This window comes from Choloepus didactylus, chromosome 5 (assembly GCF_015220235.1).
Source record: "Choloepus didactylus isolate mChoDid1 chromosome 5, mChoDid1.pri, whole genome shotgun sequence".
Lineage (NCBI taxonomy): Eukaryota > Metazoa > Chordata > Mammalia > Pilosa > Megalonychidae > Choloepus > Choloepus didactylus.
The window spans coordinates 75,901,828-75,924,379 of record NC_051311.1 but is presented as its reverse complement, the minus strand read 5'-3'; the positions used below and the strand labels follow the sequence as shown (position 1 = coordinate 75,924,379).

Genomic DNA, 22,552 nt, shown 5'->3' with positions numbered 1-22,552 from the left:
ACAGATTTAGCACACTCTTTATTACATGGTAAATAGTGGTAAGTGTCTGGTAGATGGCAACAGTGTAGCAGAGCTTTGGAAACATCCTTTCTAACCTTCTGTAACACCTACTCACCGATGCTACACATGGTGTGTAGCACACCCATGCACTTTCGTTCTCATGAGCTGAATTCTATGCTTACCAAGTGTCACTTGTATTTGTGCTCAAACCTTTTATGTTTGTTGAACTCATTACTATAAGTAGTAAATTAAATAATCCATAAAGGGATAAAATATAAGTTAATGCTCCTATGAAAACTAAGTTGAATACGTTAGAGACACTTAACAAAGGAGAGTTGCTAAAACAAGTCATCTAATGAAGTATGGATGAACCAACTATATGAAGTTAGAAAAAAATTACTAATGTCTGTACAGATACTACATTTGCTTTGCTTCACAAATGTGTTTAAGTCCTCAAGACATCAGAAGTCAAAGATGATGCATGAAAGGTGTGGTTTAGAAAACAGTAAGTGGAACTTCAATCAGTAGAACCATACTAAAAAAGACCTACACTTAAAAGTATTACTTTGTATGTTTTAAATTAAAATTCAATGTTTAAAATGTGTACTTCTATGATCTCCTTCCCAAACTGGCTTTTTCAAATATCTGTATTTATTCCCTTAGTGATCTCATCCAGTCTCATGGCTTAAAATATCATCTATAGACTGATGACTTCCAAATTTACACACCCAGCTCAAACTTGTCTCCTGAATTTCTGCTGACTTGATATCTATGTATCCTATCAGGCGTCTCAAATTCGTTTGTCCAAAACTGAACTCCTCATCTCCCTTAGCAAAACCTGCTTCACCCACAGCCTTCTCCCTGGCAGGGGATAGCAACTCTGTCCTACTAGTTGCTCAGACTGACCTCCTCAGAGTTATCCATGAATCCAATCCCCCCTCTCTCATATTTCCTTTCAATGCATCAGGAAGTCCTATTGGTGCTACCTTTAGTTATGCCCAGAACCCCACCACTTCTCACCATTTCCATGGCTATAATCCTGGAGGAGCCACCATTTTTGTTTCTCACCTGGAAAACTGCAGTGATGTTTCCCTGGCTCTACCCATGACTCCTTTCATTATGTTATCACCAACGCAGCCAGTGATACTGTCAAAACGTGTGTTAGGTCACATGGCCCCTACGCTCAAACCTTGAAATGGCTGCCTTGACCCCCATAGTGGCCTACAACTTCCAACAGGATGAGGACCCACTTCCCATCCATTCTGTACCTTCTCTGACCTCTTTTCCTGCTTCTCTTCTCCCACTATTCTAACCTAGCTGCCCTGCCCTCCTTGCAGTTCCGCGGACACACCAGGTATGCTCCTACCTTAGGCACTCTGTCTATGTGTTGTTCTCTCTGCCTGGAAAACTCTTACCTGAAATATTTACATAGCTGCTCTCCTCACCTCCTTCAAGTCTTTGCTTAACAACTCATCAATGAGGCTATTCTGATAAAATTTAAAAAACTGAAACCTACTCTCACACTCCGAATCCCCCTTACTTTATTTTTTTCCTAGCACACATCACCATCTCATATATTATATAATGAATTATTTCTTATGTGTGTTATTTTCTATCTCTCCACATTAGGATATAAGCTTCATGGAGATGATCTTTTTTTTTTTTTTTAATTTTCTGATATACCTCAAGTGGCCAGTGATCAATAAGTATCTGCTGGCTGAATGAATGAATTGTTAAGAAAGAGTAAAACTCTACAATAGTTTTCTCCATTGCCTCTCTGCAAACAGTCAGCTTCTGCTTCCAGTACTCCATGAAACTGGCTTTCCTGTTAGCAACAATTTCCTGTTTGCCAGTTGCAATTGACTATTCTCTTCTTAACCCTTACAGTGTATGCTGCTGATACTGTTAAACAGTTGATACTATTGAATTACTTCTCTCTATCTGAATCTTTTTCCTAATTTGGGCCTGATTACACGATTATTTTCTGCCTCTCTTCCTTCCTAGCCCTTCCCAGTCTTCTTTTTGAGCTGTTTTTCCTATAATCTGCCCTTAAAAGTTGGGGTCGTTATAGGCATGGTCTTTAACCCCCGCTTTCTCCTCACCCTATACATTGCTCCTATTATTTGCATCTATGACTTGACAACCATGACTTCCTTCTCTATCTCAGCCCCCATCCAGCTAATTCAGGCCCTCATTCTCTCCTGCCTGGCACCAGTCATGCTCCCCTGCTACGGCATTCTGTTATAAGATAACATTTCTACAACACCAATTCTCTTACTTCCTTGCATATAATCATTGAACTTAACAAAACCTACCAAGGAATATAAGCCCTTTGATTATCTGGTGTAGGTGACCTTTCCAGGCTCATCCCCTCTCCTCCCCTTATTGCAGATATAACCAAAACACCTACAGAGTCCCTGGAGCACCGTACTGTCCAACACCTGCAGATACGCTGTTGCTTCCACCTGGAAAGGCTCTATTTTCTGCTCCTTCTTGGCCCAGGACTTCAATTCTCACTTCATCCTCTACAGGAAACCCTCACTTTCCTCCCACATGCATGTTTTTATACCATGGATGGCTTTATATTATGTATCCTTTTGTAACTTAGTTCTGCACTCAATGTTTTTTGAAATGTATATATAATGATTTATATAGATATAATTCATTTGCACATGCTATTTGGCAAGTTTAAAATATGAATTTAATACAGCTTTTTTTTTTCCTATTAATTGATGATTGGTTTCCACCAAGATTGCTTTCAACTTTCCACCATTACATACAATGCTACCATGAATATCCTTCTACATGTCTCCTAGGACACATGTGCAAGAGTTTTTCTAGCTTTTGTACCTAGAAAAGGACTAGAAATGTTGAAAAAAATGAATTAAGATGAATGGGCCTTTCGTATGTCTTTGAGACATTCTGTTCTTCTATACTTACTCTCTACAGTTCATTCATGCTCACAGCTTCTACTGTCAGCCTTATGCAAGTAACCTTCCAATCTAAATGCATAGCCTGTCTTCTTTTTTTTTTTTTTTTTAACTTCTTTCAGGTTATCAGAATCACAAATCTTAAAGTAACCTTAAGAAATCACCCAGTCCAGTCTTTTGCCCTCCAGCAAATAAGCTGCTATTATTTCCTCTTTACAGATGAGCAAACTGAGGTTAGGGGAGGTAAAGGACCATGCCTGTGGTCATGGAGACCTCAGAGAAGGGTACTGGGATTTAGGTCTCCCGGTACAGGGTACTTTCCCCTAAATTATGCTCCATTATGTTCAGTTTTCTACAAGATCCCACTTACAAATCCTGCCAATATGTCCAAGGGAGAAATTACTGGCAGGTCTCCCATATCACTCTTTTATTTATCAAAGCCATCCTTAACCCCACTTTTAGGCTTTTTCATTCTTCTCCTCAATATACACCATTTCCCTGTTTTCCACTCTAGTTCAATTCTTGATACTTGAATTAAAACTCGATGCTTGATCTGTTTCCAAACTCTCCTTGATTGATCTGACTGATACAGACCTGCCTATATGAATCAAAAGAACCTCATCAGTTCTTCTTTGCCTGTCATATAAAATGAAAATTACTGACACTAGCATTCAGCCATGTCAAACATCATCTGTGCTGTCCCAGTCTTCCAGTTCCCCAGCTGTACTCACACCTCTACTTCAGCCAGGCCAATATAGTTTTTATCCTCCTTGTCTGGCAGACTATAGTTATCTATATTTATTCCTTCTCTTTTTAATGCTTGATATCATAAAGTAGAATTTAAATAAATGACAGTATTTACATTCCAGAATTAACTTTTAGCATGACAGAAAGTCTTCAAGTTCTTTATTAAGTTAGGTTTAGTCTATGTGTATAAAGAAGCTGAAATGTGATAAGAGAACTATTCTATCTTAGAGAAATCCTCTGAAAGGCACTGCCCTTAGAGCACGAGTAGTGATTCAAAAGTTTAAGGCTCCCAAAGCTGGATTTTAATAATAGAGAAAACATTCTTTTGACCAAAAACTGAGATTTAAAGAGAATTGTTATAATTTTCTGTTATTATCCCTCTATACAAATTATTCTTGTAGTTTGTACATATTCTTTCCTGCCATACTCAAGTTTTCTTCCTCTACTATTCACAATATAAAAGAATAAATGTTTATTTTTTATAAATGACTCTTGGGTCACTCCTTCTTGGAACCCAGCTGCCCTGCCGTGAGAAGTACAAGGCACATGCAGAGGACTTGAACACAGTGATCAACATCAACTACCAGCCGTGTGAATAAGCCGTCCTGAACATCCAGTCCAACTGAGCCTCCCGATAACTGCTACACTAGTCCCCATCTGACTACAACTGCAGGACATACTCAAGGGAGAACTACTCACCTAAGTCCAGTTAATCCACAGAACCATAATAAATTATTGTTTTATGTCATAAAAAATATTTACTTGAAGGTTAAAACATCATTTCAATTCTTAAAGTTCTGCTTCTATTAAAGTAGAATTACCATTACAGTTGGCTAATTGAGTGATAATCTTGATATAAGAAGTGATAATATTTTATATGATCCATGTGTCGGTTTGAATGTGTTGTGTCCTCCAAATGCCATTATCTTTGTGGTTTTGTGGGGCAGGAGTTTTGGTGCTGGTTGGATTTGCTTGGAGTGTGCCCCACGCAGCTGTAGGTAATGATTCTGATGAGCTGTTCCCATGGAGGCGTGGCCCCGCCCATTTGGGGTGGGGCTTGATCAGTGGAGCCATATAAATGAGCTGACTCAGAGAGAGGGAACTCAGTGAGTGCAGCTGGGAGTGATGTTTTGAAGAGGAGCAAGCTTGCTAGAGAGGAGCGTCCTGGGAGAAAGCCGTTTTGAGGCCAGAGCTTTGGAGCAGACACCAGCTGCCTTCCTAGCTAGCAGAGGTTTTCCGGACGCCATTGGCCATCCTCCGGTGAAGGCACCCGATTGCTGAGGTGTTACCTTGGACGTTTTGTGGCCTTAAGACTGTAATTGTGTAGCGAAATAAACTCCCATTTTATAAAGGCCTATCCATCTCTGGTGTTTTGCATTCTGCAGCATTAGCAAACTAGAACAGATTTTGGTACCGAGAGTGGGGTGCTTTTGCTGCTAAGGTTGCAAATACCAAACATGTTGGAACGGCTTTTCAAATGGATAAGGGGAAGATTCTGGAAGAATTGTGAGAAGCTTGATAGAAAAGGCCAAAACTGCTTTAAAGAGACTGTTTGTGGAAACATGGACTCTAAAGATACTTCTGATGAGGCCTTGAACAGAAATGATGAATGTGTTGTTGTAAACTGGAAGAAAGGTGATCCTTGTTTTAAAGTGGCAGAGAATTTGGCAAAATTGAGTCCTGGTGTTGGATGGAAGGAAGAATTTGAAAGTGACAACCTGGAATACTTAGCTGAGGAGATCTCCAGATTACATGTGGAGGAGATACCCTGGCTTCTCCTTGCAGCTTATAGTAAAATACGAGCGGAGAGAGATAAACTTAGAACTGAACTCTTGGGTTCAAAGAAACCAGAAGCTGATGGCTTGGAAAATTACGAGCTTCCAGTGGGTGGAATCCCAGAAGCTACAGCTCAACATGAGGATGTAACCAAACACAGAACCCAGCCGCCATTTCAGTACAAGACAAGATTGGAGATGGAATTATCCAGAAAGGATCTGTGGAAAGTCCTAATGTCTGATGGTTTTGACCCCTGTGTGCTTCATGTAAAGCTGACAGAATTTTTGCGAGATCTTTATAGACAGAGCCATTGCCGGTCTGGACTGGAGGAGACAGACAAGGAAAAAATTAAAGGAAAAATCTCTTCAAAGATAGAGCCATGGAGGTTGAGGTCTGGAGTCAAGAAGTCTCGGGCTGGGAGAGCGGAGCAGCCCATATGCTTGGAAAGGGTGAGTTTGCCCTGGAGGTCGAGGGCAGGCTTTCCACCTCGATGCTCTGGAAGAGTTTTGCCACCTCAGGTCCCAAAGAGGGTGGAGCACATTCCCAGAGAATTGGGGAGAGCCTGGCTGCCACCACACTGTTCTGAAGGGGTTGAGCGTGTGCCCCGGAGATGGGAGGGAATCCGGGAGCTGCCCCGATGTTTGAGGAGGGTGGGACCGAGAAGGTGGTCTCCCCAATGTGTGGATATGTTGGAGCACTCACCCAAGCATTTGGAGAGGAAACAGCTGCCAAAAAGGCCCTTGGGAAGGGTTAAGCTCCCGCTCTCTCAAGCCCCAAGGATGCAACATTGTTCTGTAAATGACTCTCAGACTTTGAAATCTAACGGAGTTTGTCCTGTGGGTTTTAGGAACTGTTTTGGTCCTGTTAACCCTGTTTTCCTTACTCTTTCTCCTTATGGCAATGGGAATGTTTATCCTATGAATGTCCCTCCTTTGTATATTGGAAGTATATAACTTGTTCTAAGTCCACAGATCCAAAGCTAAAGGAAAAGTGTGCCTTAGGACTGACCACGCCTATATTTGATTTTGATGGGATCTTGTACTTAACTATTGTTACTGAAATGATCTAAGTTTCTGTGGTATTGTGGGATGAATGTATTTTGCATTTGGAAAGAATATGTTTTTCTGGGGTCCAGGAGGTGGAATGTGCCGGTTTGAACGTATTATGTCCCCCAAAAAAAGCCATATTCTTTGATGCAATCTTGTGGGGCAGACAGAATAGTGGGGATTAAGTTGGAAAGTTTGGATTAGGTTGTTTGCATGGAGATGCACCCCACCCAACTATAGATGATAACTGATGGGATATTTCCATGGAGGCGTGGCCCCACCCATTTGGGTGGGCCTTGATCAGTGGAGCCATATAAACGTGCTGACTCAGGGAGATGGAACTCAGTGCAGCTGTGAGTGACGTTTTGAAGAGGAGCAAGCTTGCTAGAGAGGAATGTCCTGGGAGAAAGCCATTTTGAAACCAGAACCTTGGAGCAGACACCAGCCACGTGCCTTCCCAGCTAACAAAGGTTTTCCGGACGTCATTGGCCATCCTCCAGTGAAGGTACCTGATTACTGATGTGTTACCTTGAACACTTTATGGCCTTAAGACTGTAACTGTGTAGTGAAATAAACACCCTTTTTATAAAAGCCAATCCATCTCTGGTGTTTTGCATTCTGCAGCATTAGCAAACTAGAACACACAGCTAAAGAAAAATTATGCCTTAGGAATGGCCATGCCTAAACTGATTTTGATGGGGTTTTGTACTTAACTTTTGTTACTGAAATGATTTAAGTTTTTGTGATATTGTGATGAAATGAATGTATTTTGTATTTGGAAAGATAATGTCATTTTGGGTTCCAGGGGGTGGAATGTGTCGGTTTGAATGTATTGTGTCCCCCAAATGCCATTATCTTTGTGGTCTTGTGAGGGGCAGACGTTTTTGGTGATGGTTAGATTTGCTTGGAATGTGCCCCACTCAGCTGTGGGTGATGATTTCGATGGGATGTTCCCATGGAGGCATGGCCCCACCAATTCAGGGTGGGCCTTGATCAGTGGAGCCATGTAAATGAGCTGACTCAGAGAGAGGGAACTCAGTGAGTGCAGCTGTGGGTGATGTTTTGAAGAGGAGCAAGCTTGCTAGAGAGGAGTGTCCTGGGAGAAAGCCGTTTTGAGGCCAGAGCTTTGGAGCAGACGCCAGCTGCCTTCCTAGCTAGCAGAGGTTTTCCGGATGCCATTGGCCATCCTCCGGTGAAGGTACCCGATTGCTGAGGTTTTGCTTGGACGTTTTGTGGCCTTAAGACTGTAACTGTGTAGTGAAATAAACCCCCGTTTTATAAAAGCCTATCCATCTCTGGTGTTTTTCATTCTGTAGCATTAGCAAACTAGAACAATCCAGCACTCCACAGTTATAAACCTGCAAGTGAAACTTTCATAAAATGTACTGAAGAGCATACACGCTGAGAGCTGGAAGGGATCCAAGAGATCATCAATAATCTTCATATAAAAGTAGGCACCTAGGCCCTGAGAGGGCCACAACTGGCCTAGGTTCCAGTGGTCAGCTGATAGCACAGTACCCAACCATGACTTCTTACATCCAGCTAGTCTAAAGTTTAGAAAGACCGTTTCAGTCAAAGGAAAAGAGCAATAATTATGTAAAATGCTCTCCCAGGTCAGCAAAATATAAGGAAGATCTAGTATTATTTGAGTAGCAACTAATCTGTAAAAAGCTATTCTACAGGGAAAAAGAAATAATTACCAAATTTATAATCAATAAAATGTTTTTATAAAGACTAGGGTTCAAAAAAAGGTTAAAAAGCTAAAGAGAAAATCGTGGTTGCATTAATATGCTTTGCATTGTTCCAGAGACCCAGGTGTACAAATGAATGATGAAGCTGTAAATGCTACTCACTCAGATTCTCCAACAGGTGCTTGCAGTCATCAGTGGCAACATCGTGCACAGTCCGGTTGCACTTATCTTTCCTTTCAGGCTCGAGCCCTCCATGCCTACATAAGATTTCTAGGCAGTTCTGTAAAGACAAGAGCTCCATTACCTCTAAGTCCAAATGAATTAGCTTGAGTGAAAAACCCAGAGGAAAAGTCAGTTGCCTGTAGCAAGCAAATCAGGAATTCACAGCAAGAAATCTTATTTCAATTCCACCAATCCAAAATTACAAATTAATCTAAACAATGTTTGGAAATCAAAAGCAAAGAGTACTTCATTTAAATGCGAATCACAGGATCAAAACATTGCTCCACAGAACAGTCTCTTAGGTTTCAAGAAAAAAATAATCATTCAGTTTATAGAATGAAATTAAGAAAGGAATTGACTTCGATAGTAATTTGGCAATATAAAGCAAAAAGACTTCTGCTACAACTGGTTGTTTCTTGTCATCTTCTAGACTATACTTATAACCTGCTTACCTTGTAGTGTAAGTGCAGGGCTCCAATTTTCACAATTCTATAGAAGAATCCTCTTAAGCATATTTATATTTGAGATTTTATACTGCTCTATATTTTTGTTTGAAAAATAAGAGTATCATGATGAATTTTTAGAAAACATTAGCAATCTATGCTGAAATTATGTTCCTTATATTTTAATCTTTTTCCCCTTCTGTGTTGTTTAAGGAAATCTCCATTAAAAAACTATCAGTCATCTAAGTATAGAACTACCGTAGAATCCTGCAATCCCACTACTAGCTATATACTCAAAAGAATCGAAAGAAGGGACTCGAACAGACATTTGCACACCAATGTTCACAGCAGCATTACTCACAACTGCCAAAAGACGGTGGCAACCCAAGTATTCATCAGCTGATGAATGAATAAAATGTGGTATATACACACAATGGAATATTATTTAGCCAAAAAAGGAATGAAATTCTGATACGTGCAACAACATGGATCAACCTTGAAGACATCATGTTGAGTGAAGTAAGCTAGACACTAAAGGACAAATATTGTAGGATCTCATTGATATGAAATATTAGAATAAGCAAACTCATAGAATCAATCTAGATTACAGGGGCAGGGGTAGAATTAGGGAATAGGGAATTAAGGCTTAGAATATACAGAGTTTCTATTTGTGATGATGGAAAAGTCTTGGTAATAAATAATGGGATGGTAGCACAACATTGTGAAAATAATCAACAGCACTGAATTAAATAGTTGAATGTGGTTAAAAGGGGAAATGTTAGATTATATACAGGTAACAGAATAAAAATTAAAAAAAAAATCCATAGACATATACTACATAAACAGTAAATTCTCAGTTAAACCATGGTCTATAGTCAATAGCACAATTGTAAATATGTGCTACCATTTGTAACAGATGTTCCACATCAATGCAAGATGGTGGTGGTGGGCTGCAATATGGGAATGCTGTATTGTTTTGTAAACCCACAACTTCTCTAATAAAGAAATAAAATGTATCAGTAACCTATGGACTGAAAAGTCTTAGTTCTCCAAAACTTTACAAATGCAAAGTATAAATAAGGCAATACACAATGCATACATTTTTCTAATAAATAATTGCATGGCAGGGTATTACATCAAGATATTTACCAAGGGATTTGGCTATATCAACTTTTACCACTTCATCATGTTTACTGAGTCCTCAAAAAAAATTAGCACAAAACTGAATAGATCAGAAACCATGAAATGGGACTAACAACCAAAACAAGCACTGTCCCAACTATCATTCCCCAAATACACCTACACAGTCAAAAGTGCTTTGCACTGACTTCCACTTCTGACAACACAGTAAACCAGAGTCTGAAAAGCCTTCAACTCTTAGTGTAAAACACTGATGCTGCATAAATTGCCAAAACCATACATTTTATTTATTTCCTTGTATTACACACACATTTTTTAATTGAAGTCTAATATACATACAGAAAAGTGTAGAAACAGTATAAGACTTAAGAATTACCACAAAGTGAACAGACTTCTGTGAACTAGCCCCTTGCCGCCTCTCCCCAGAGGTAACTACGGTTCTGATTTCTTATAACAGATTGGGCCTGGTTTTGAACTCTCTTTATACAAGTGGAAATTACACTGCAGATATACTTTTATATTTGGCTTCTTTCATTCAACATAATATCTGTAAGGTTCATCCATGTGTTGGGAATAATCATAGTTTATCCTTTTTAAAATATTATTACTGCATGGTATTCCATTATACAAATAACAATCATTTACTTATCCATTCTTCTACTGATAGGCATTTGGGTTCTACTATGAACATCCTACTTCACGTCCTTGCATGGACACATGTATGCATTTTTGCTGGGTATACACAGTAGAGCTGAACCGCTGGGTTGCTCAGAATGCATATGTTGTACATTAGTAGATATTGTAAAGAGCTGTTCAAAGCAGTTATACCAATTTCTGCTCCCACTAGCAGTATATGTAAGTTCCAGTTGCTTCATATTGCCACCCTCCCCCAAATACTTTTAAATACAATAATGAGTTCACAAGAAAGTACAGGAAATCTCTAAGGACCAGAAAGAAAAACAAAGAGTAAGTGAAATTTGAACCAGGAAGCCAGTGCTGCTTTGAGGGCAAAGATGATACAGAGAACCCAGAGTTATGGGGATTAATGGGTGCTGGGGGGATGGGAGACTAGACCTTGGGCCTATAAAAGCAGGAGCTGAATCAAAGGACCCCTGAAAAAAAAAAAATACAAGAGCAGATGGGGAAAATCTGCCCGCCAACAAAGGGAACTGACTAGGACATTTGTTTCTCACTGCCTTGACTCAGGCTTGAGGGAAAGTCTCTGAAAATTATAACCCATGTCTGGCTTTCATGGGTATGGAGCTCAGATTTAAGAAATCAAGAAGCTAGAAATTAACTGAAAACAAAGTCAAAAATACACGTGCCAGTTCTTATCAAGATGATGTTGCTATTAATTTGTAGAAAACCAGTAAATGAATAACAAACTCAATGTTGATTTAGAAGCTGGCTCTAACACAAGGACTAAATAGCATACAATCTGAGCATTAAACATGTGAATTACCAAGCTGACAAGAGATGAAAATAACACATCTGTTATATAGGTTAGTTCTGTAGTAAAAGTTGAAAAGAGCCAAGCAGACCTAGATTGTAATCCTGCTAATACAAATCATACTATCTATGACCTTTGGTAAATCATTTAACATATTCCTGCCTCGGTTTTCTTATCTATATTTCAAATACCTATGTTTCATAGAGTTATATGACTTAAATGCAAAGGTGCATACAGAATTCTTATATTCTTGGCACATACTAAACTCTCAATATTTATCAGTTGCCTTTATAGTCGACATTATTGCCATCCATTAGAAAATAATCCAATATTCAGTTAAGTGGAGACATATTACTGCATATCAACAAATACACTGATCTCTCAAGATAGTTCTAGGCTATGTTACTTCAGACCATAAATATAAATGACAAAAGATGCAACAGAAATCTGCAATTCTCCTGAATTAAGATTCTTTCACTTTTGACATTCAAGGTGGATGTTTATAATTTTTATTATACTCAGGTAAGTCAGTGGGAAATACCATGAGCAGTGACACTCTCTTTAAGGAAGTATGAACGATCAGTCCCTGACGTACCCAAATACTGCTACGAGTGTGAATTCTACAGTGCTGTCAGGGGCTCCACGGGGAAACACAAGGAAGATGAACACTTCAACCCAACTGACAATGTAACAACAGCAGCTACAACAACTATTTATTGAGCACATACTTAGATCCAGGCACAGTTCTTATACTTTAAAAGTATTTAGCCCATTTACTCCTCACAACCCTTTTATGAAATGGGTACTAAGCATCTGTGTGCCAGGTGCTGTGCTAGGGCTGACGGCGGTGATGATGATTAAGGTGACAGTTCCATTTCTCAGGGAGGAGTGCAAAGTGTAGCAGAGTTAGACACGGGGGAAAATACACGTAGGGAAGGGGCTGTTGAAGTGATGAACAAAGTTTCACTACCTGGAGGAAGTAGAGGAGGAAAAGGTAGAGAAAAGCATTTACGTTCTCTCGTTGAAGGGTGGGATTACATAATGAGGAAAAATGCCAGTCACTGCTTCTGGATTCCCAGGGGGCCTAACCTGGGCAGGGTATCCCACTCAAATGATGTGGAGCAAGGGATCCAGATGAGTGCGTTAGGCTAAAGTCCTTAAATTAATTAGGATGCAGATATACCTGCTACAACAAAGAAATAAAGCAGTGGCCTAGTTAGATTTTCACTTCCACTCACATCCCATCGGCCAGAACTTCAGTGCATGGCCAGAGTGATCTGCAATAGAGAATGGAAATGTAGTCTTTACTTTTGAGGGCCATGGGCCCAGCTGAAAATGGAAGGACTGGTTATTATAAAAGAAGGGTAGAAGAGATGCTGAGGGACAATGAGCAATCTCGGCCACAGTCCTCTACAGACAAGGTCGCAGTGTCAGAGTCACTAAATAGAAACCCTGAGTCCAAAGGGCTGGAGATAAAATCAAAGTCATGACAGGGAACTGAGAGTTTGGGATTGGATAGAGAGAGAAAATGAAAGCTGTTTCAGGTTGGGAGCAAGAGCTGTGAATAACCTTGGGGGAGTGGGTGTATTCACTGTTTGCATGGCCAGAAGCAGAGGGGATGGGAACCATTAAAATGGGAGAAAATGGCATAAGCAAAGAGGTGGATTTAGATGTGAGTGCTGAGACTGGGCTAAGTGCTGAGGAGTCTGGGTGCTTTCTGTAGGCCTGGGGATGTGTCTGCATATGAGAGTGCAATGATGAGCTCTGTTCTGAAAACCAATTGATGCATGTGGAAGATGTACAGAAAAGGAAGAGGGTGATGGGAAGGAGACTAGCTAAAAGAGAACAGTAATAGACCATTTGCTCCTTGATTCAGCAAACATTTAGCACTTTGAGGCCAGAGACTCTGTTGGGCACGGTATCTGCAAAGAAGAAAAACCATTTTCTTGAAACAGAAAGGCATGCAAACAATTACAATACACTGCAGGCTCTCAGTGAAATGTGGAGAGGTGCCATGGGAACACCTAACTCTCCTGGAAGCCAAGACAAGCTGAGATGTTTTCCAGCAGAGAAGGGACAGGACAGGAGAAGAGGCCATTTGAGGAAATGGGATCAGCAGATGCAAAGACCGGGAGAGAAGTCAGAGCCCAGGATGTCTGCACAGTAGCCAGGTGTGCATGGTTGGAACACAGAATGCACTAGGGAAAGAGAGGCAAGTGAGCCTTTGGAGGTGGACAGAGACTTGTCTATCACAATAAGGGTCTGGCACTGACACTGGACATGGCAGAGCCTTGGAAAGATGTTAAGTAGGTCAATAATAGTGTAAAGGAGGTGGAGTGATGGAGATGATGAGACCATGTGGCAGGGCTCTGCATGAGTCCAGACACAGAGGATGGGGGCTTCCCAAGAGCATGAGATTATGAGACTATGGAGGAGGCAACATATTAAAAAATCCCTTATAAAAGGAGCAAAATCTAGAGGTGTATTGGTCATTCAAATTCATTAAGTTAGGGAGGTAGAGCAAGGTGATTTTAGAGGATTAAGAGGGGAAAGACAAGAAATACAGTGAGACTGGCTAAGGAACATAAACACTGTACCCCGAGGATGCACCCCAACAGAGCTGTCTGGTGAAGCAATATGAATATGGTCATCAATAGGGTTACCTTATAAATTTATTGCCTAAATTCTAAGACTTATTTTATAACTATTTTTAAGGATAAAAAAATAGTAAGAATTTGAAAAATAAATATTTTTAACAATTTTAAGAATAAAAGGGGACAATAATTACACTGGGATAACAGGCAATCTGGGAAGTCTATTTCCCAGTTTTTAAAAAGATTCTCTGTAAACAGTAATTTCCTCAACAGGACTTTCCTGGATGAGCTCAGGAAAAGGTTAGGTTGGCCTAGAGATAAGATTTAGCAATTGCTACAGATTATATTCTGGGAATCAAAAAAATCACTCAAGGGCTACGCTACAGAGGAAGAAAAGGAAAAGGGATCAAAAGCCAGATCCCTGAAAAGTGTTAGTGGAAAACACGGGGAGTTTTATATCTTGAAAGTGGGGTGGGGATGGGGTGGGTTGGAGAGGGGGCGCCTCTGGTTGGCCAAGTTTACAATCCCTCCAGGTTTCAGTCAATCACTGCCACGACATTCTGTGTGAGTACAAAATGAATCCCCTTTCCCTTGTTTACCACAATGTGGTTGAGTCAGCCTGGCATTTTCAAAAATAATTTTACTAAAAATTATGGGAAAAAAGGAAATAACCACAAAGAATCAAAAGCACTAAAACAGATTCCAAAGAACAGATTTCTATTTATCACAATTAACATCTAGTCCCAAAGATGTGGGCCAACTTTGCAGGCATCTTATCTGACTTTTTTAGATTCTCCTAGCCAGTGATTCAACTCTGTGTGAGTAGTAAATTTTAGTACCCCCACCAAACCCCACCCCCATGATCTTGTTCTCTTTGCAGCCAAGATCTATGAGGGGGAATCCAAATCTCAGAGTCCCATGTAGCACAGGAGACACACACCTCACCAGACTTCCAGGCAGGCCTGGTGAATGCATGAGAGGAAACGCTGACTCCCACATGGCTAACAAGCTAACAATGCATCAGGCAGACCACAGCCCTAACACAATACAGACGTGACCCACAGATGGTGAAAAGGCAGCCAGTTCTTGACAGGGAGCCTGCCTAGAAATGTCTAGAAGACAGGTAAAAAGTCAGGTGTGGAGATATGGGTTTGGGACCAGTCATCATTTTATCCAGATGAAAGACTGGATAAGTTCTTTTAAAAACTGGAGTAGAGAGCTGAGAAGAGAGCTTGGGAGTTGTTTACGGTTAAAAAAACAAAAGAGCAAAAGCAATAAAAAAAGAGACAGCCTGGTCAACAAAACAGGAGTGGAAGTGAGGAAGTGACTGTACTATGGAAGCTGAGGGAAGTTGCTATTAAACAGCCAACATGTTAAACAACCCAAAGAGACTAAGAGCATGAAAGATAGGAAGCCACTGTAAATATATAAACTAGAATTGTAATTCACTCCTGTAGTCAAAAAAAAAAAAAAAAATGCTGTCCACCTCATAAAAACACCCTGGTATGAGAACTTCAACAGAGATGCTCAATTCCAATTTTCCTAATTTGTTTCTGTTTTAGGAACTTGACCTGTCAAAGGTGTCATGACAAAGACTTTCACTAAGAAATCCTTCTTTCTATTCACAAGGAGCAATGGAAACAAAGATTTATCCTCTATAATTAGCTCAGCAGTCTCTCTGGAGTAGTCACAGGCCGGCTTTAGAGAGGTACTCCTATTATCAAGCCTTAGATGATGGCTTGTTTACATTTCTTAACTGTTGGGAAAAATACCAAAGACTAAGTTGGAAAAAGCACTAATTTTTGAATCTGATCTTCTGTGAGTTATGCCATTTTTCAAGACTTGGTTTCTTCATTTCCAACATGAGGGGGTTACACTGGATGAGCTACAAGTCTCTTCAAGCTCTGAAATTCCACAATTCTCTACTGCAAAAAATGTGGAAACTGAAGCTGTCTTCCTCTTGGGTAATGATGGTGCTACCACCTTATCTCGATTGGACATATATGCTACTACATAGAGAAAAAAAAGTCATGTTTTAAGCCCTATTTGTCAATGTAGAATCTTTACCACACAATGGTTTACTCAGAATCATAATGAAATTTTTCAGAAAACTGGCTTTAACAACTTGTAAGTGACTTCGCCTTTCTTGAGAACCTCAGCCAGAATATAATCATTTTATTAGGTAAATGATACAAAAAAATATTTTCCAACACATGTGACTAGGAAGGAAGACAGCATGGTGGATTGCAAAAAGCAATGGAGTCGGGCATCTGGGCTTCATTCCCAGCCCCTGTGTATCTAGGTTGGTGATTTAGACCTCCAGGGCTTAAATGTTCTTATTATAAAATGAAAAGGTTATATTGGGAGGTTAGATATTCACTCCAGGGCTAAAAAATCTTTTCTTTTAATAGCTTAGTAGTACATGAATATGGTTAGCTATGCTCGCTTTTTAAATTCTCCTTTCTCTTGCCCAAAATTCACCTTACACCTCTTAAAGTAAGAGAATACAAGAGAGTGATATTCTATAAGAGAAACAGGTCATAATTCCTTTATTCAACAGTGAACATCCACTGTGAACCAAAGACCTGAGAATAGGTGAAGACACTATCCTTGGTATAAAAAACACCAAGACTAATAAGGAGTTATAATCATGGAGCTAAAGCAGCAACACAGCCACCCTACACTGCAGCACAACACCCCTGGGGAGTGGGTTCCTCTCTCCGTCCAACATGAGAGGTTCAGCAGGGGAACATTGTAGATCAGTAATGCTCAGGGTTTTTGTTGTTTGTTGTTGTTTGCCTCCAGAATGAGTGCATCCACAACCCACTCCTATCAGTAACATCCAGCATTACACTCAAAGATTTTCTTTCAGGGTCTGGGAGTGGGTTAAGATCAGGCATCTCTCCACCATCAAGTGACATTCATCATCCTAGACAACTGTGCATTTTCAGATTTAAACTTATCACATTTCCCACCTTTGCCCACGAAAATCTTTTACATCAAATGCAATTGCATTCCATTTAAATAGATATGCATACACCAAGTCCCAGACTTTTTGAATCTTTTGTGTTAAAAGCTAGAATGGATAAAACCTACTGCTAATAAACAATTCATCGACAATGAGCTGAATCATGACTTTTTCTCACTTTTTTAAACCAAAGTCTAAAATGAACAGCTTCTCTTATAGATTACAGTAACAGGAACCCAACCAGGAGCTTCAAACACACATTTCCAGCTATTCCCAGATACTTGCATCTGGATGAACAGATTATAGCACTTAAATTCAGCAGGTCTCAAACCACATTCTATCTTCCTGATCACAATGGCATATCTTCCTTTCACTTCTTGGAAACACCACTACTATCTTTCCAATCAGCACCATCATTTGCCATAGCTAATCAGTGTTCAATTCCTGGAAATTTCTAGTTTGTAGTCTCTCATCACTTTCACTGCTCTCATCAGCTTTCACCTAGTTTATCTCCCTGCCACCAGTTTCTTCATAACTCTGAATGTTGCGGCCAATAATTTTAAACCGTTGAGCCAATTACTTTGCTCCTTTGCATAAAACCATTGCAAGGCTTTGTCTGTCTATTGAATTAAGCACAAACTCCCCAATATGCATCGAAGGCCCAATGCCCAACCATGACACTAGCAGTCTAGTCTTATTTCTCACCACTTTCCACTAGTTCAACTGGGGAGGCATCCATCTCTCTGTTTCCCTGCCTCTCTCTGCTTCTACTGCTACATTCACCAGAACTCCTCTCCTCTCCCCAGTGATTAGCAGCAAATTAACATACCCTGCAAGGCCCAAAATAATTTTCATCTCCTCTAGAATGAACCATTTCTGATCTTAACATCCATGCAACACTGTCCTATGAAAAACATGCGTTCTAATTTTTGCACAAAAACGTTTATACCACTTCAACTACATGTTAATTTTTTTGTGCTTCTCTTATGCTGCACTTCTCTTGTACTCCTCCCACCCCTGCCTCTGAACTACAAGCTATCTCATGACAGAAACTATCCCTGCAAATATTAGCATACACAGTGCCTTACACTCAGGAGCTTCCTAATAACTTATCATTGCTAAAATGATTCAAAATTAAAAGGGGCACAAGTAGATAGCCTACAATACCATGCAACTTCTTTAAAAATCAGATTCTTTTTCTACTCTAACTGATGAGTGAAATCTAGAGTTCCCTCTTGTATATCAGCAAGACAGCACAAGCAGAGAACAAGTGGGGCAGCTTAGGGTAGTGGGTGAGAACTCTGCAGTGGGGTTGTGAACTCCAGCCCAACCTCTAACAAACAGTGTTGACTAAATCAATACCCATCTGCTTCTCCTAAGCGTAGATAAGATAAAATGTTTGAAATTACCCCTACCTTTCTTATTGACTAGCTCCAAATAAGATGATTTTTATGAAAAGTCCCTATGCCCTTGACCATATATCTCTGCTGGACAGGAAAAAGTCAGTTTGTACTGGTAGCTAATCTCTTGCAATGCTATCCCTCAGCCTCCATCTGCTCAATTTAAATACTCTCAGTCAATAGCAGATAACTTTGCCATTCATCAAGCTACAACTGTGTGATGAGGCCAGCTGCTACCACACACACCTTAAAACCTTTTGAGGCAGCAATATGGGCAGCAGTCCAGCCTTCTCTGTCGGCGTGGTTAATGAGGTCCGCGGAAACAACAGGCTTGGCAGTGCCTTCAGGACCCTCTTCTCCTCCATCCAAGTCAAAGGCGCCTGGCTCAGGCTCTTCCTCATTCAATGAGTTTCCATGAGCTGGCGCTCTATGGTACATAAGAAGCTTGAGGCTGTCCACGTTACCAGTGTCCACAGCTGCGTGAACTGGTGTCCAGCCATCCTGAAAATAAAATGACCGGAGAGAAAGGGGTGATTACAACATTGACATTGGGAACAATGTTATTTAAAGTTCACCTCTAAATGTTCTTGAACATGGACCACTGAGCTGAGAGAAGCAGGCATTCCAATTTTGAATACAGCAAAACAGCTGATGAGCCAAGTAAAGTTCTTTGATCCCTATCAGTCAAAGAACTTAAGTTTGCTATCTGTGATCACCTTTGACTAACAATTAACTATTTGAAGTGAACAGACATTGCCCTGGACCTTAACTGAGCATTCTGTATGGTAAACCAAAATCTGAACTTAATACTATGGAAGAAAACAAACTTTACCAAAAAGAGCTTTATTGTTTTTGTTTAGTAGATATCCACATATGATGTAATTATTAATGTTCTAAAAGAATGCTGTTATAAGCCAGTTTTACCTATAGGGCGGAATCCTAACACTAGTGATCTCAAAATTTTATGCCAACCATCCTGAAAAGAAAGTTCCTAGATAATATGGAAAAGGTAGACATGGAGGAAAGACAAAAGCAATTAATTTCTTTGGATTTCTATGAACCGCTATTGAGTATTCTTTGACTGCAATGGGAAACTGATAAATAACAAGCTTAGAAAATGTTCCAACTAAAATCATGGGACCTGTTGTCTATGGAGCTCTATCGCCCATGGTTGCTAGAGGAGACTCAGAATTCTTACAGGGCAGGGTTCTTCACAGTGTGGTCCTCAGACTGGCAGTATCAGCATCATCCGGGAACTCAGACATGCAAATTCTTGAGTCCCACCCCAGACCTACTCAATCATAAACTCTGGGTGTGGGGCCCAACAATCTGTATTTTAACAAGCTCACTGGGTGATTCTGATGCATAAAGTCTGAGAACCACTATTCTATGGAAAATCTTGGTCCCATCCACAGTCTTTCATTTTTACAAGAAGATGGGTCTTCCTTTCACTCAGGTACCCATCTTCATTAGTTTTCTTGATTTTTATAAAAGAACTGAGTCATATTTTGGAGACTGTATTTTGGCTTACTTTTATTTTCTCTACATTTATTTTCCCTTTGCCATAATGAAATAATGTATTATTTCATATTCCTATACTTATAATTCAGCGAACTAGAGCAAACTTTCTGTGTATGTGTGTAAAATGGCATACAAGACAGACAGCAACACCTTAAGGGTAACAATTTAAATTCAGACTGAGTTATCTGATCATTTGCTAAAGCTCTCCCCTCATCACCAGGCTTTTTCTCTGGTTCCCTATCTCACACCACTAAAGGTGACTTGATTAAGAAAAAACTGTGACTGGGCAGTAACTGGAATACTGAATAGGGGCTTTGTTCTCCAGTCAGGTAAAGCAGTCTCATAGCTTGTCCTTCATTGGGCTGTGGACAACTTTATTCGGGCATCAGTCTTACAAAGGCACCAAAGTGTAAATCCTCTTACACTTCCCCTAATTTACATTACAAACTTCCCCTAATTTACATTACAAAGGCCATGTAGTCATTCCTGAAAAAAAAAAAATTAAAATGTTCAATCTTCTGTTGTCCATTGATAACCTTTTATTATAAGGCACAAGAAATTAATTATTCCCTTAAGGTCCTCTATCAGTTATACTGTTTATCTCCATTCTGTTAAGATTCCATTCAGCTCATCAACAGTTAGCTTGAGAACATGGGTTTCTGTGTTCTCTAAACTTACAGGATGTGACTTAAATTTTTATATTGTACTACTTATTTTTCATTCAGTTTGGTGATATAAAATCATATTTTTCATCTGTAAGGTAAAATTTTAAAGAATCTGTATATAACACCACACATTTCCTGGATAAAATATATAAAGTATCAAGAAGATATGTAAAACTAAACTATTCTCTTGGATTTTTAAAAAACAAATGGAAGCAAACGAGTTTTTTTTTTGACAGTTCCAACAATAGGACTAAATGGAAAGTATATATACTTTGGTTATTATACCCTTGTTTTTACCATGAATTGCTGGTTTTCTTTAGGAAAATTACTTAAGAAAACCCACAATATGAGTGACCTGTAAAATAGATAACGTACCTATTAATCTAACCAGAAAAATTTAAGGATGTTTGTTTTGAAATGGATGCATGGCATAGCTAAATCTTTATTAAAGAAGTCACCCAAGGCATGAATAACTTTTGGAAATTAAAAATAATGTCTATACTTTTATCAGGAATATGTTGGAGGGTGGGTGGGTTATTATGCCTTTAACATTCTGGGAATTGTCAACAGCACAAATAAAATAATGCCTGAGCATCTGATCACAGAGGAAGATCTTAACTCTTCCAGCCCTTCAGACAGGGCCTCTGTCAGCAGAGGCACATCAGTGTACTTAAAGCTGACCACTGCAGCTTCAGATATATCACCATGGACTGATGGATACAAAACAGAGAGTTAACTGAGAAGTTCTACTTCAAACGAATTTCTGTGTAGCTGAGCCATACGTATTGACCTAAAGACTCTTCTGTGGACCAGACTCTAAACTTTCTCCCTAAATCTGTCTCCAATCTGTGCAGCTGGTACAGAAGGAGATATTCGAATCATGTGGGTGGAGTCAACAGTTACATCACGTGTGTATTTCAGGGTGGATTTCCATGCACAGGGCGTCAAGTTCTGAGCAAACCAGGTAGTGATCCTGACCTCTGTGAGATGCTACAGAATCTCAGCAATAATAAACTTTGTGCTAGAAAGAATTATGGTCATAATTACCCCTCCTCTAAGTGCTGGCAATGGCCCCATCTCATCACCAAACTCACTTCTGTTTACATGTGTTACAAGTTAATACTACTATTGATGATGAAGATGGGATGGGGTGACAATGACAGCTAACATTTGTTGATTGCTTACACTGTCCCACCTCATTATATAGATGCGCCCATTTAATTTTGACACTCTTGATAATGGCTGCCATTATTAGCCTAATTTGGTAAATACCAAGCAAGGCACAGAGAATAACGTGTAACATCACCTGCCCAAGGTCACACAACTTGGTGGAGGCAAGGATCAAGCCTGTAACTTCTGACTTCAGAGACTGAAATCTCAGTTATTAAGTGATTCTGCCTCTATCCACCACCATCATCACTGCCACCATCACAGTTTACATAAGATATGTAATTTATTCTTTATAAAATAAGTAACACACCTTCAAAATATATCTAGAAGCAGGTCATTTCTCACAATTTCCACCCCTTGACCCTGATCCACACCACCATTACCTCTTGCCTGGATTAAAGTGATAGATTCCTGACAGGTATCCCTGGATCTACCCTATTCCACCTACAGCTATTCTCAGCCCTGCAGCTAGAGTGATTCTTATAAAAACAAGTCAGCTCACCTCCTTGGTGTGTTGAAAACCATCTAATGGCATCCCACCTTACTCCAAGCCCTCACCATGTCCCACAGGGCCCTCCGTGGCCAGCTCCTGCTCTCACACACTTGCTGTGGGTGCTGATCCCTCTCCACGTCAGGCCTTTGCATTTATTGTTCCTCATGCCTGGAACCCACCTTCCCCCTTGTTTTGTGATGGCCGATGCCCTTACTTCCTTTAGGTTCAAATGTCACATTTTCACTGAAGACTTTTTTGGACCAACTCTGCTAAAGTAAAACCTCACACCAAGTACT

At 40.0% G+C, this 22,552-nt stretch overlaps 1 protein-coding gene across 3 annotated transcripts in view; it reads right to left on the bottom strand.

The window, feature by feature from the left end:
• CTTNBP2 (cortactin binding protein 2) overlaps positions 1–22,552 on the bottom strand; it is a 158,182-nt gene that overhangs the window by 48,215 nt on the left and 87,415 nt on the right. For all 3 annotated transcript variants that reach the window (XM_037836306.1, XM_037836308.1, XM_037836307.1), the window contains 2 exons: positions 18,654–18,908; positions 8,353–8,470 (listed from right to left, as the gene is read on the bottom strand). In XM_037836306.1, the coding sequence (XP_037692234.1) occupies positions 8,353–8,470; positions 18,654–18,908 (373 nt within the window). The remainder of the gene's footprint in view (positions 1–8,352; positions 8,471–18,653; positions 18,909–22,552) is intronic.